The sequence below is a fragment of the Sciurus vulgaris genome (assembly GCF_902686455.1).
Source record: "Sciurus vulgaris genome assembly, chromosome: 18".
In the NCBI taxonomy this organism is placed as follows: Eukaryota; Metazoa; Chordata; class Mammalia; order Rodentia; family Sciuridae; genus Sciurus; species Sciurus vulgaris.
The window spans coordinates 8,667,601-8,683,071 of record NC_136479.1 but is presented as its reverse complement, the minus strand read 5'-3'; the positions used below and the strand labels follow the sequence as shown (position 1 = coordinate 8,683,071).

General features: G+C 46.8%; 1 protein-coding gene across 5 annotated transcripts in view; it reads right to left on the bottom strand.

Moving 5' to 3' along the window:
- The window catches only part of CLEC16A (C-type lectin domain containing 16A), a 188,155-nt gene extending 173,865 nt beyond the window's left edge, over positions 1 to 14,290 (bottom strand). For 3 of the 5 annotated variants that reach the window (XM_079121394.1, XM_079121395.1, XM_079121398.1), the window contains exons 1-2: positions 14,024 to 14,290; positions 2,562 to 2,690 (exon numbers count right to left, since the gene is read on the bottom strand). In XM_079121394.1, coding sequence (XP_078977520.1) covers positions 2,562 to 2,690; positions 14,024 to 14,103 — 209 coding nt within the window. In that variant the 5' untranslated portion in view covers positions 14,104 to 14,290. Of the gene's footprint in view, positions 1 to 2,561; positions 2,691 to 8,774; positions 8,909 to 13,275; positions 13,447 to 14,023 lie in introns of those variants that run through there. The other 2 variants (XM_079121397.1, XM_079121396.1) reach the window with 2 other exon arrangements.
- Positions 14,291 to 15,471: the final 1,181 nt, after the last annotated feature.

The window sequence follows — 15,471 nt, the reverse complement described above, 5'->3', positions numbered from 1 at the left end:
AAAAAATGTTGAAAGTCTTCAATTCTGATTCTGGGAATCTGTGCCTATATAAAAGCCATTCACTTTGTCCTTCAGAGTATTTCTGTCATTTGTCCTATTTTTGTCTACCCTCACTTCAGGCTGTATAAATGAGTGGTTCCCAAGTGTCACCAACACTCTCACTGCCACACAGTGACCAACGTGTGAACTTAAAATGTGTGTGCCTAGATCTCACCCCAGGGCTTGATTTGGTAGGTCTAGCATGAAGCTTCTGGGTCCAGATTTTTAAAAATTTCCTAGAAGAGTAGGGGTCTCCTTGGAAAATGATTGATTCTAGGACTGGGGCAGGAGAAATTCAAGATGAGCCTGGAGTATCTTACAGTGCTGGGAAGTAATGAAGTGCTGAAAAACAAAAGGATGGGAGCATGTCAAAGGGACAGGAAAGAACCAGAAGAGGCCTGACCGTGGCCACAACTGGATGATCTGAGAATGAAAATACATAACATAGGACTGGATGATAACCCAAAATAGGAAACAAATATCCATGAGTTTATAACAATATGAAGCATCAATAAATGAATAAATTTATTCAAGAAGAGACCAATCTTCTATGCAGAAGGATTTCAATAATATGTAATATATAATAATACCTCTAGAAGATAGAGCTTAATCCCACACCTCATCTGAAAGGCAGGGCTAGACTTAGTGACTGTCTTCTAAAGAAAAGCAAAGAGAAAGGGGAGCACAGTGTCTTCACAGCAGAGACACTGGACAAATACCGTCTCAGCCAGGTGAGGAAGTTAGTGTGACAGGAGGTGGCCTGCAGACCCAGGAGCACCCCGCGCTCTGCCTCTGCAGCGTTCTCCCAGGACCTTCGGTCTGATCCTGAGAAAAGTACCTCAGGTGGGGAACCTTCTACAGGATACCTGCCAGCACTCCTCAAAACTGTCAAGGTCAGAAGAAACAAGGGAAGACTCAGAAGCTGTCACAGACCCGAAGAGGCTGAGGAGAGGTAAGGACTACGTGCACTACAGAACCTGGACAGGTCCTGGAACACTTAGAGGATATTAAGGCAAAACCTGGTAAAATCAAGTCTGAAATTTACTTAAAGCAATGTGCCAAGCTTGGCATCTTAGTTGTGAAAAGCTTAGCATCTTAGTTGGAACATCACTAGTTCCCTAGTGATAGAAGAGATTAACAACAGGGAAACCAGGTGAGGGGCATACAGGAACCCTCAGCACTCTCTCTGTATCTATTCTATAATCTAATATTGTGCTAAATTTTAAAGTTTATTAAAAACAAGATTTTGTGGGGGCTCTGTTGAGTTGCTATTGCAGAATCACTGGACTCTAAGAGCTCAGTAGTTTCTCAAAGCTGGTAAAGGTGACATAGTTTCTAATCTTTACATCAATGCTCTTTCTCATTTGCAAAAAGATATAAATGAACAAAACATTACCCATGGATCCCTAAAGGAAGTCAGTCGCACTCATAAGCAATACCTCACTTCATACTCCCATGTTTTCCTCTAGGGACCATGGCCAGGGTCGCAGGTTTGCATCTTAAGGAGCTTGCATTTTCCACAAGGAGATTTTTATGGATGAAAATATAAAGCTATCCTGAAAATCAATTCAGGATAACAAATAAGCCAGACTGGAAATGAAACACCTTTTTTAAAAATAGGTTTTAAAAATGCCCTTGATACTTATAATTAAGAATGTATATATGTGTATGTTTGTGTACACATACACACATTCATATGTATGTACATATACACATATGTATGTATATTGAAAATATATGTTTGTATATACATATTTGAGAATGAATATATACCTGCATATATATATGTTTGTGGTGGGTGGGGTTGTAACCAATCCCCAATGCTTCTGCACTGAGACTGGCCTATCAGGGAGGTACTTCATGGCTTAGAGTCTTGGCATTTTAACTGTCTGGTAGGCATACCTGATTTTATAAACTGCTGTCATCCATGAGCACCTACTCTGTACCAAACACTAGACGGGGAACTTTTTCTCTCTCCTTTAAAGATAAGGAAACTGAGGTTCAGAAGACAAACAGCCTGGCCTGAGACTGCTCATCTAGGAAGGGTGAGAAGGGCAGAAAGCCCTCCTGGGTTCTAGCCACTCCTTTACCACCTACCAGCCACATGGCCTTGAGCAACAATGGGGACACCCAATGGGGCAGAGGGAGGTTCACTGGTCTGTCTCCTTAAAGCTGAGCACGGTGCCTGGCCCTCTGTGGCTCCTCCAGGGCAGGGTTTACTTTTCGTTCACTTAGGATTGACCCACTCAGGACATTTTCTCCTTCCCTTGAGGGGACAATCAGACTCTACTTGGAAAATTATTTGTGACATTTTGGGGTTTTCTAGAGACACTCATTTCCATAACTTCCCCCTTTTCGGCTTGCACTTCCAGTGTTTAAAGGACGTTTTATAGAGAGAGATATTTGGGCAAGACTAAATTAGCGTCAAGTTCTGACATCATCAGGAATGACTCATGGTATACGTTTGGAAAAACATTCAAAGGAAGAGGAAGAATCGAAAAACAAGCACTAGAAACCCTTACTCAAATACAGAGCTGTCATTTTGATCTCCCCAGATCAGGATCTCGGTGATGGAACGGATAGTCTCCACCAGCAGGTTCCGGTTCTGCTCTGTGACTGTGGTGTTCTTAGTCAAAACGTGGTACAGATATCTGAGGAAAAAGGAAGAAAGCAAGGTCACAGGAAAGCCAGGCCCAAAGTCCATTAGCAACATTTGGGGACAACACAGCAGGGCTTTTTCAGATCTGGTTAGCACAATTTACCATTCAGATTAGACACAATTCTCCCAAGAAAACTTGCAGACTACACTTTAAAACATTAAATAACAGGGACATATCAACTCAAATTGAGGCAAGATCATTGTCAAACCCTTGAAGACAGCCATTCTCAAACTTCAGTGTATAAGAGAATCACCTGGAGAGCAGGAGAGATCTGGATGCAGAGAGAAGCACACTCCCGCTGATTCTGATGCAGGTGGAGACCCAGGGCTCAGGGCCAAATGTTTAACACAGGACAGGCATCAGAGATTCAAAGAGATGGGCCCCAAAGCCAGCGACTGGGACAAAAACCTGTGCAGTAAAGATTACCCTTGGGATAATCCCTCCCACGGTGCAGTATGCCCATCAGAACTTAAGGCTCAAACGAAATGGCTGGTTTACAGTCCAGGGGCAATGGTCTAACCTGCTGAGCCCAGACTGTTAAATTCTGAGTTCAGTGGGCTGAAGTCCAGTCCTCCAGGTCTCCCTGCTGGCAGTGAGCAACCAAAAGAACCACCAATGCCAGTCCCGAGCAGCACAGGGACCAGCAGCCTGAACTGATACCCAAGGAGTGCCATCTGCCACGGTTTCTCAAGGGACCACAGATCCAGGCAAATTCATGGGTCAAGGAAGCCTCAGGCCTGGGAAACAAAAGCAGACTCAAGAGGAAGTGACTCAGGAAAAGTCACCTCCTGATGTTTTTTATAGCTATCTGTAGTTTAGGGGTAGGAGTGGGGTTGGAGAGAGCAAGAAAAGGGAAAGATTAGATAGGACTGTCCCATGTACAATCTCTAAAAATGGTAGGATATAAAGAGGTAGAACCTTGTAGATGGAAAAATCAGGAACAACCTGCTGCTTTCACAGGGCTGGGTCTTATTTATTAATACTGTTGCTATTTGCTATCTTTTAAAGACACGGTATAACCAATTAATAATTGGATCAAAAATTGCATGCAATCTTTAACATGCAATAAATGGCCCTCCAAAAATATAAATCCTTCACCGTTGTGCCTAAATCTACCATCCGTGCCACATGTGGGGGCACAAGTAAGTTTCCCTTTGTGATAAGGTTACTCACTCCACAACACTTGAACCTCCTGGATGAACTACATAGAAGAGACACAACATATGTGTCTCTCTCATTTCAAGTGCATCTGCCCCATGAGGTTCAAAGAGAAGTTTTCCAAATTGTGTTTCCCAAGGCTCCTGCACCACCTATTTAAGTTGCTCCTTACTCCAGCCCCATTGAATCAGGCTCTAAGGTGCAGGGACCCCAAACCACTCAAGTATTTGTGGGTTGTTTTGTTGCCCCCATCCCCTGCCCCAGGGATGTGGATGGAACCTAGGGTCTCCTGCAGGCTAAGCACACATTCTACCACTGACTTATGGCCCCAGACCCCACTAAAGTTTGACGGCCACCACACCACTCCTGCTATGGATATCAGTGACACTCTCTGAGCAGTACACAGAATGCCCAGCACCCTGTCAGTGACATTGTTTATTGTTGGCAGTGAGGGAGAGGGGCAGATTATCCCCACTGTGGAATTTTCTTCCGTGTAGATGACACATGTTCGTTAGCATCATAAATCGCACTCCTGGCTCAATGAGAGGTGGTGGCCTGGGTGAGTGTGCCTGTTCTGAAGGCTCCAACAAGTTTCAAGTCTTAGGATCAGGCCTGACCACAGCTGACTGGCTTTCTGCCCTTGCTGCCTTGTCAGTCGGGAAATTCCTGCTCACCTCCTATGACATCTTCCTCAAAGAAGTCTCCCTTGCCCTTTAGATGTGACTGGTCCCTCCTCACTGGCACCTCTGTGCACCTTCTTTACTAGAGTTCAAGGTCAGGAACATCATCTCATTGATCTTGGTAATCCCAATCTACTCCATAATATCTGGTACTGAGTGAGTACTCAATAAATGCTGAATGGGGCAGGGGATGGTCTTCATGAACATAGGTTCGATCAGAGCATACAAGCTGAACATAGTAAAGGGTCCAAACGCCAGACCCAGCAAGTGACAGCACAGACTTGTGAACAATTTGGTCTCTGGAGTCCAACAGACTCAGGTTTAATCCCTGGCACTGCCACTTCCTAACTTGTGGCCCTGGACAAAGCACTTCATCTTACCTCTCAGCAACCTGGCAACAGGTGGGTCCTCATCACTGGGCTGTTCCAAGATTCGATACTCATAGAAAGAGCCAAGCACAATACCTGGCACATAGTGAGCACAACATAGAAGCAGGGTGGCTGCTATAATTATTACACCGTGGTTATTATGATGGGGGCTGTTATTAACATCCTTACTAAATCACACCAGTAATAGTCCAGGGACTGAGGAAGGTAAGCTCAAGCTCACCAACGGTCAGGGAAAGCAGACCTCAAGGAGGCACTGTGAGGGGAAGGTCCAGAGCAGGCAGCGCACAATCTGGATAACTTGAGGAGGTGTTATTCAGGCATGGGTGATAGCTGGCTGGGGTCTGAGCACATCACACCATCTATGGCTGGATGATCTCAAGCAAGTGCCTTCATCTCCATGTGCCTCAGTTATTATCTCAGCTGTAAATGGCAGCAGCAATGACACCTGAATACATTAGCACCTATCTACTATGGCAGTGCTGGGAGGACACAGGCAGTTACTATGTATAAGACAAGTACTAGTTACTGTTGTTGCTTTAAGAAATCTCCAGCAGGGGAAAGCTGGTACAACTGCTACTAGGAGGCCTTTAAGACAGACAGGGTGGGCAGCGAGTTCTGAAAAGAAGATTCTACAAGTCTCCCAGGCCTGGTACTGAGCAAGGGCTTCACACAACCCTCAAATCACAGTGACCTGGGGACATGCCATTGCTATCACTGCACCAGCCAGAACAGTACCTGCAGCTGGGGACCATCAGTGGCTCACCTGGCTCCCTGGTCAGGAAGCACAATCTGAGCGCTACTAGTCCCAGAGCCTCTCCAACACCTGGCGTTTGGCACCTTTTCCAATGGAGCCATTCTGCTGGGTGCAGGGTGACTTCACACTGGGCCATCACACATGAAGACCACAGCAATTCAGTCCCTTTTCATATGTGTTTATGGGCCTCTGAATATCCTCGGGGAGAGGTCTACCCAAGTCTCTCCCCAGTCTCTTATTAGTCCAAGCACCCCTCCCCCGCCTCCCTTGCTGCTGTGCTGGGGATGGAACCCAGGGCCTCACACATGCAAGCAAACACTACCTCTGAGCCATGCCACCAGCTCATATGTTCTGCACACAAGCCCTCGGCTGGATATATACACCACAAGTATTTTCTCTGGCTGTGGCCTGCCTTTTCATTCTCTTTATAATGGTGCTTTGATGGCAGAAGTTCTTAATTTTAATGTAGTCTAAATTATCAAACCTTCCCTTATATAGTGATTTTTATATCGAGATTAGGGAATCCTTACCTGTCCCAAGGTCATGAAAAAATGCTATTTTCATCTAATATGGTTCTACCTTTTGCATTTTGCCTTAGAGTATATTTGGAACTGACTTTTGTGTATAAGGTACTGGCCAAAATTGCTACTTATCTATATGGTGATCTAACTGACTCCATACCATTTGTTGAAAGGCCCTCTTTCTATACTGCACTCCAGTGTCATTAACCACATGATTGCATGTGTGAGACTCTTTCTGGATGCTCTAGTTTCACTGATCTGTTTGTCTATCCTTGTGCCAGAACCATGCTGTTTAATTACTACAGCTTTATAATAAATTGCCCAGGTGGTAATATGTGTCCTCTAACTTCTTCTGTTTTTAGTTTGTTTGTTTTTTGCTTTCTATTGACCATCCTTAACTCTGCATTTTCAGATATATTTTAAAATCACCCTCCCAATTTCCACAAAAATACCTAAGATTTCCTTTGAGATTGTCCTGAATCTATAGCTAAATTTGGAGAACTGACATCCTTGCAATAGTGTGACTCGATATCCACAGCATTTTTTTCTGTGTTTACTGGACAGAGGCCTCATCTATCTTTCATTAGATTCCTAGGTAGTTGATGCCCTTTGTGTGCGTGTGGAGGTTGGGGAAGGAAGGTACTAGGGATTGAACCCAGGAGTGTTTTACCTCTGAGTTACATCCCCAGTCTTTTTTAAAGTTTTATTTTATACATAGTCTTGCTAAGTTGCCGGGCTGCTTTTGACTTTTCAATCTTCCTGCCTCAGCCTCCAGAGTAGCTGGGATGATAGGCATGCATCACCCCCACCAGCAAACTGTCTACTTCCTATGGGGCTGTTGCTGGGTTATAGAAATACCTACTAGATCAAGTTCTGAAGCTCTATGGCAGTTTCACCTATATCTTGTTCCTCTTTTTGTCCCCAAAATGCCAAAGCACACTGTTTTAGGTAAAGACTCTCAGTATACACTTATCTGAATGTACTGGAGGAAAAAGCTGAATGAATTAAGATTTATTATTTTAAAGCTACATTTAATTCCAGAGCTCTGGGAGATAAAGTAATTGAACCATCTCAGAGGTAGAAAGTTTCATAACTTTCTGAGCAGAAATGTAACATTCACTTTAGAGAGTTTCGAAATTTTGATAACAAAAAAGAGGGAGAGAGAAATGGACCCATAGTTATAATCTTTTTCTTTGCTATCAATATTTACGTAGTTGGGGTTCATGTGGTAAGTCCATTACCTTGCCCATCTTTTTTTCCGATTTGTTGCTAAAAATAAAAGAATTTTTTGCTATTAGCAAATGTTAGCAATATCTGGAATGGCTACGTAGTATGCCACAGAGAGGACAAGAACAGTGACCACCTTCTGAAGGGCACTAAGATTCCTAATTGCTTTGATGATCAACAATGTTGCAATGACAAGCTTCGAGCGCAAAGCTGAGTCCGTCTCAGATAAATTTCAGAGGACAGAATGACGGCCTTTGACGTTTAACTAGAGTCAATTAAGATCGTTCTCTTTTAAGGTTAACAACTGTTAAGATGATAAATTTCCTCTCAAACTGAGGATATTCATTTTGATCATCATCAACATCATCATCATCATCATTGTCTAACCAGCAGAAGCAGGTTGCAGCCAGGACTAGAAGTCTATTCCAGACCTCCAGATAAATGTGAACAATAGATAAAATGCAAACAATGAAGTGAAAAAGAAAAAAAAGTTTCACTAGCCAAGCATTTATGTGAAAATACAAATGCCTAACACACAAGACAACCAAACCAAAAAGGCATGAAAAAACACAGGAGATTTTAAGGAGAGTCCTCACAACTGACCCTCCTCCATTTCTTTGGAAGAGTCAGCATCACCACATTCCCAACAGAAGTCCTGCAGATGTGGAGTCACATCAGACCCCCACATATTAGCAGATTCCACACTGCCAGACGAGCTTGAGTTTCAGCGCCTGGAGGCTGAAGCACTGCAGCAACAGCACACTAGAGGGTTATCACCAAGGCCCGCGGACACAAACAGATCCACGTCACCAGATGCACTCTCAAGAGAGTCACTTATTTCACAAGTTAAACTGTGGCAGGTAATGAAGTCCCATACCCCATTGAAATTGACCACTCCATCCATTTCAGTGACCGAAACACTACGTTCCAGTTAGTCTTCAGTGACAGTATTTTCTCAAGATAGCTGCAGGTTTCATGACTTGTACCAAAATATGCATCTTAGGATTCTCCTAGCAAAAGACCCTGAATTTGCCTGCAAGCTGGAGAGTGAGAAAAGGTCAGCAGAATGACAGGCGGTCTGTGGCCTAGACATGCACCTGATTCACACGCACCTCCAAAGAGTAATATCTGGGGCGTGTGGGGGGTGGGCCTCAGTCTGTTTAGCCTGCTCAGCACCAGGGAAGAGACCCTCCTGTCATTCCCCAGAGATCCCACACTGAGCCCTGAATAGCACCATCTGGTCAGTGTCCAGCCTTCAGGACAGCAGCACCAGGAGAGGCTGCACCAGGGTGGAAGCAGACTACAGGGTTAGGGAAAGGTGTTGACAGGCACCTTCAGTGACTCACCATCCAAAGATGTCAAACTGGGCCAGAGATTGAGATGGAGCCTGGGATACGCAGCGAGGGCACTGGCAGGGCTCTCGCCCAAGAGAATGCTTTTGCAAAGGTGCTGTGACCAAACTGGCAAGAGCAAGTAGGTGTTTAAAAAGGCTGGCTGGAACTTGCCTCTTTGTTTAAACTGTGACAAGTATTTGTCAATGATCCACTACGAGCCAGGCTCTGCAAGCACCCAACAGTACGCAGGTGAATGCACCCCACGGCTCCCTGCCTTCATGAAGCCCACGTGCATGCTGGCAGACCAAGAGATGCGTGCCAACAAAGACAATTTCTGAAGGTAAGAGGACAAGCCTGAAGCTTCTGACCAGCTTCCAGGGATCCAACCCAAGGTTAGGATGAAGCCTCAAGAGCTTTCAATATGAGAAGATAGCAACAGGAATATGCTGAGCGTGAGAGAAGGAACACAGGAAAAGTTACAGAAAGAATAAGCCTCTTGCTGGCTGAAGTCACCAGGACAAGCTGTGGGAGAATCAGTATCTCAGGGCTAGAGGCGGGCACTGGAACACTGCAACGGGCAGAAAGAAGAGAGGAGGGGAGCTCAAGTGAGAAGAGTGCGGTGTACAGACAGGTGAGGTGGGTCAGTGAGTGGGCAGAGAGGACGTCAGGGTGAAATACACTGAGATGACAGCAGGCTGCCACCATAAGATGAGAAGATGGCAGCGGCCCCTGTGTGGCTGCCCACCCCGACTGGCCCTCCTCTAGCCCACTCTGTAAACTTCAACCAGACCACAGCCCTCTTCAGGTTAAAGACTTGCAATGGCTGCCTACTCTTTGCAGCCTGAAATCCAAACACTGAACATGATTTATAAGGCCTGGCAGGAGCTGGCCTCTCACCTCAGGGCCTACACCTCCCCTCCAACCTACTTACACCCCCTCACTGAAGAACAAGTTCTGCCAGTGTGCCCTGTTCCCCCCACCACAGGCTTTCTCAAACTTCATTTTCTCTGCCTAAAACACTCTCCCTTCCACCCTGTGCCCACTCATCCTTCAGATCCTTAGGTCTCCATTCGAGCAGGTATCTGCCTACCAAGGATGCTCCTGATACCCTGTGCTCCCCAACTCTTCTGGAGTGCTTTGGGGCCGAAAGGATTCAGACTTGACATCGCGACTGCACAGGACCCACAAGGTGTGATACGGCAAATATGCTATTTCAAGAAAATCAATCTGGCAATATTGTACCCCAAACTCTCATGCCATCTTGGCCAAAAGTTGAATATACAAAGAGAGCAGGTGTGCACCCACTCCCCACCTTCTTAGAGTAATAACCCCTGACCTTCGCAGGAAAAACTGCCTCTTTCTCTCACTACTGTGGGTGGAGCTGGTCTCACCCCTGGCTCCAAGGAAAGGCACCTGGGGAAGGTTTGGCCAGAGAGTGCACCACACACCACTGGCACAGTGACTACCTTGGGATGGCATGAGCCCAGGCTGGCCAACTTAGTTCTGGACTTCTACTGGTAATATTAAGAAAAGGCGCTTTCAGGCTAGGGTGTGGCTCAGTGGTAAGAGCATCTGCCTGGCCTGTGCAAGACCCTGGGTCCCATGCCCAGCATCACTAAAAATAATAAAGGCACTCTCTCTTTCCCTGGAATTGATGGGCTGATAGTGTGAACCTGGAGGCTGCCTGCAAATGGCACCAACACGGAAGGAGGGAGAACCGGGAGATGGAAAGGGGCAAATTCCCAACAGCTTCATCTAAATACCTGCACTCAGCCATGGCTTAGCCAGACCATTCAGTCACAGGAGCCAGCCAATTCCATTTGGGGCAGAAGGCAATCCAGCTGGATTTCTATCACTTGCAACAAAGAATCTTGATCCACACACAAAGGTGACCAGAATTAAAGCAACAAAACAATAACGATCAAGTTCAATAACGATCAAGTACTATCAGTTTGTGAACTCAAAGTCCCTCGAAAAGATGACATGGAAGTAGCAGTCAAAACACTCCATTAGGGCTGGGGTTGTGGCTCAGTGGTAGAGTGCTCACCTAGCACGTGTGAGGCCCTGGGTTCAATCCTCAGCAATAAAGGTATTGTGTCCACCTACAACTAAAAAAATATATTAAAAAATTAAAACAAAAACACTCCATTAGCAGAGGTACTGCTTGGTCATGGGTATTTGTCAGTTAATGCCACAGCCTGGCCACAAGTCTGGGCAATAAACTACTGATGATGTGCAGCAAATACCTCTACTGCAGTATGCCTCAAACAAGTCATTAACTCAATTCAGCAGACAAAGACCACAGGTACGTGGTCTTCTATTATTTACCAAAGTAAACTCCTAACAGGAAAGTTCATTTCCAGTTTGTAAGCTGGAAGTGCTGTGAAGAATAGTGATTTAAAAAGGTTCTCTAGCTTTGTGTCTATCTTCTCAATCTTTCTGTAATCTCAAACTATTCTAAAAAAATAATAAAGTCTATTTTAAAAAGAGAGAGGGTTTCCAGACGATTTGTGTGTCAAGCAACACAGCAACCAAACAAATTAATTCTAAATTATTCTAAATATCTTCACCACTCCCCTCCATATGCTCTATGTCAGGGCAGGAGTATACTGGGAACTGTCACTGGTAGGGTGACCAGTATGTATCATTTGCCCAGAACTTTCCCAATTTAAGCAATGAAAGTCCCAAGTTCTGGGAAACCTTTCATTCCTAGGTCACCCAACAATCAGAGCAGTTAGGTGTCAGATAAAGCCAGAGTCCCTTTCTACCTTTAGCCTTGTTTCTTACAACTACCATTTCCCATCTGGACAAACCACATATCCTAAGGTCTGCTTATGGTGCCCCTCCCTTACCACATGGTGACTCCTGCCCATCCTTGGGGACTCTGCTCTAATGTTGCCTCCTCCAGAAAGCTTCCAAGAAGGAATCCCACAGAACCTGGGCCTCCTTTGGTCCCAGCACTTGACACACGGTACAGTCACTGGCTCCTCAGCTGTCTCTCCCACCAGCCTGCAGACTCTCTCAGGGAATGAGCTGTTCTGTACCCAAGATGTTTACGATTCGAGCCAAACAAAGCATAGCACTAGTACAGGGGTGGGCACCAGTTGTTTATAGCACCTTTTCCCAAGTCACCTTGGGATCTTCTAAGCCCCACACCAATCACATATCACCAGGTTCTTCAGGCTATAAGATGGATTACGCAGATCAGACTGATCCAGGGCAGACAGCTCGGATTTCCAGCAACCTAAACAATGAACCTGGATGGTTCTGCAAAAGAACCTGAGACCCTCGGAGCTCAGGCAAGGTGGTTGGCCGCAAAGATGCTTCACTGGTGATGGAACTCAGCTGAGTCAAGTTTCCCCAAACTGACAACCAGCAGTTTTATTCAGAAAGCCAGTGTAACAGTGCAATCTCTAGAGTCAAACATGACTTTCACACTCTTCAGCTGTTGTCACCTTCAAGCTCCTTGAATCTTAGTTTCCACTTCCATAAAATGGAAACAATAAAGTCCTATAACTCATAGACTTGTGAGGACTGAAGGAAACATCACATGGGAATTCCTTAGCAAGTACCTGGCATAGAATAAAAGCATTCAATGAATATTAAGTATCTTAAAATGGCTACAGTCAGGCAGGGTTAGTCTGCAGGTACCTGGGTGCTGGCAGGAGGCTCAACTGCCTGGATAAACACCCTCCCCTTCTCAGTCACATCCACCCACTGGATAAATTCCTGAAATCCTTAAGCCGCTCCCTTTCCTTGCCAGCTGCCCTCCCATTAAAGATTCCTGATTCCCTACCAACCCCCATTCTTGTCCTGGACCTCTTTCCTCCTCTTGGTTTCTTTCCCCACCATCTCAAATATCATCCTACCTCCCACTCTTTAAGACCCACAAACATTTATTAAATGCCTGCTCCATGTGAGAAAGGTCACAGCTGAGAATCACAGTACTCTCCCACTTCCCCCAGGGTCAGAAGGAAAGCCCCCATCTACTTCCCCTCTGGTTAGTGCTTCCCACAGACCCCATCTTCCCTCTAGCTCCCTGACATGGCCCAACCCATCCTTCTTACTCCCCTTCATGTGCTCCCTCTGGACAGCGCCTGTTCTTACTGCCAGAGGCTTGCCCACCCCTACACTGTCCTCCCTGAAGTCACTCTCTCTCTGATTTGCTCACTCCTTAATCAGTACCCACTGAGCTCCTGTTGTGTGTGCTGGGGGGACGCGGCAGTGCTCACTGCTAGGAATACAACTGTGAACAAACCAAGCAGTGAGTGTCTGCCCTCCTGGAAGCCGCAGTTTAATAAGAGACAGAAAAGAAACAAAAATAAATAAATAGACAGGATTATGGCAGATAGTAGGAATGCAGGGACCGAAATCAGGTCAAAGGTGTAACAGAATGGAACTGGGGTAGGGAGAGCACTTTAGGTGGGGTGGTCTGGGAAGAACTTTCAGGGCTAAAAACACCCACTACTGGTCACCCACTTCCTAACAATACAGGCTTAATGGCTTTTCGTACCTGACATTACCGAATCCTTACACGAGGCCATCATCCCCATTTGTTGATGGGGAATGGTATGCTCAGAGATGTGAAGTAACTTGTCCAAGGTCACACAGCCATTAAATGGTAGAGTCAGGATATGAACTCCAAGGCCAGTCTTGATCTCTCAGCACTCCTGCTTCCCAGGACTCTGCTTGCCTCCCCCCCCCCCCCCCCCCGTCTTCTCCCAGAGCTCTACGGGTGACCGTCCCCAGAATAGGTTTCCACCAAGTGACACTTTGCTAATTACTGGCCTCTATTGGGCACTTGTGCGCGTTCCGGGCTTTTTGTTCATTCTTTCACCCAACCAACCCTCAAAATAATCACAGTAAGCAAGTGCTGCCACTCCACTCGTCTTACCACCGGGGAAACTGAGGCTGAGCGCACACACCCACTCCGGGACCCAGGCCTTTGACCCCTACGCTGTGCGGTCCAAGAAGCACCATCCCGCGCAGCTTCGTGGTCTCCGTCCCCGCCGGCGAGCGGAAACCTCGCCCCCCACTTCGCAGGCGCGCCTCTGGGAGGCTGAGGGACTTGTCCAAGGTCACACGGCCGGGAGCGGCGGGGTCAGGGCTCGGAGCAGGCGCCCGGGTCGGTCCTCGCTCTCCACACAGCTTTCCCCGCGCCGCGCGCCGCGCTCTCGCCCGGCCCGCGCCCGCCGACCGAGCCCTGCTCCCGCCCCGGTGCCCACCACGCGGCCTCTCCCCTCCGCCCCCCGCACACTCACTTGAGGTGGTCCAAGGAGTGGATGTTGCGGGAGGACTTGCCATGGCCCCCGCCCACCCAGCTCCGCGAGCGGCCAAACATGTCGGCGGCCCCGGCCCGTCGCTCTCCTCACGGCCTCATACCCGACCAGCCGAGCGGCCCAGCGCCCGCGGCAGCACCACAAGTGGAAGAGGCAGCGGCGGAGGTGGTGGTGGCGGGACCGCCAACCACCTTCCTCCCCGGCCCACAGCCCCGCACTGACATTCAGCCGGAACCGGCCGTTCGACCGCCGCGCTTTACGGCCGCCGCCGCGAGGAACACTGGGAATTGCAGTTCGCCCGCGAGGCCCCCGGCGTAAGGACTCCGCGAACGGACTACAAAGCCCGGCATGCATCATGGGGCCTTCGCGAGAGGCGGAGCGAGAGGAGGAGAGGCTGCAGCACGGCCCGGGTGGGCGGAGCCCTGAGGAAGAACTCGCTGTAGATACGGGAAAAGTCGCTGCGCTGTTAACAATTGTGACTTTATGATACGAATACTATTAGCTATTGCAGGGTGCATACCATGGGCTACTGTTCTAAGTGCTTTAGGGATGTTATTTAATTCTCACAACGCTATGAAGTATATACTACTATTATCCCCATTTTATCATCCAGGAATCTTGAGTCACAGAGATCGACTTGCCCAAGGGCAAGCAGTTAATGCGTTGTATAATCAGAGTTCAAGATCAGGTATCTATATCTTCCTTATTTTCATCCTCCGATACACCAAAGTTACACCAAGTCCTTAACAGCACACAGTTAGGTGTTCAATAAATATTAGCAGTGTATAAATGAATGGTTTGTTTTGCCTTTTGGAACTGGAAGGATGGAGAACAGTGGAGGGCCAATAGTTCATCTAGAATTCCACCTAGAGGGAGTGAAAGAAAGTCATGGAGGAAAAAGAGCCTGTTTTGGCTTCAAAACAAACACACCCAGGCCCAGCAGCTTCCAGGGTCCCTCTATTTCTCTAGACCTAGATGTCCTCATCTGTAAAATAGGGCAATTTGTCTGATTTCAATTAAGCAATACGTGTAAAGCACCCAACTCGGTGTGGCTTAGATTTAAAGCTTCATTGAATTGCTTTGGAAGATGCTTTAGGCAAAATCAATCTGATGAATGTACTTGGTTGCCTCTGAGCAGGGAAATCAATGGGTGGGAGACTCACTTTTCTGTGTTCTCCCTAGTCGTTTGTTTAGCCACTGCATTACTATTGTTTTTAAACACAGTTTATAAAGTAAAAGGAAACAATAAGTACTGACTGAAGGTCTTACCTCCCTGGTTCTCTCCTCACCCAGGCGTTTTCAAACCCTATAATGCAGATCCCGCCCTGGTCATGGGCGGATCTCCCAGCAGCCAGATTTTGGAGAGGTGAGAATGTACTGATTTAATAAAAACAAAAACAAAAATAAAAACAGCACTTTGGGAATATTCA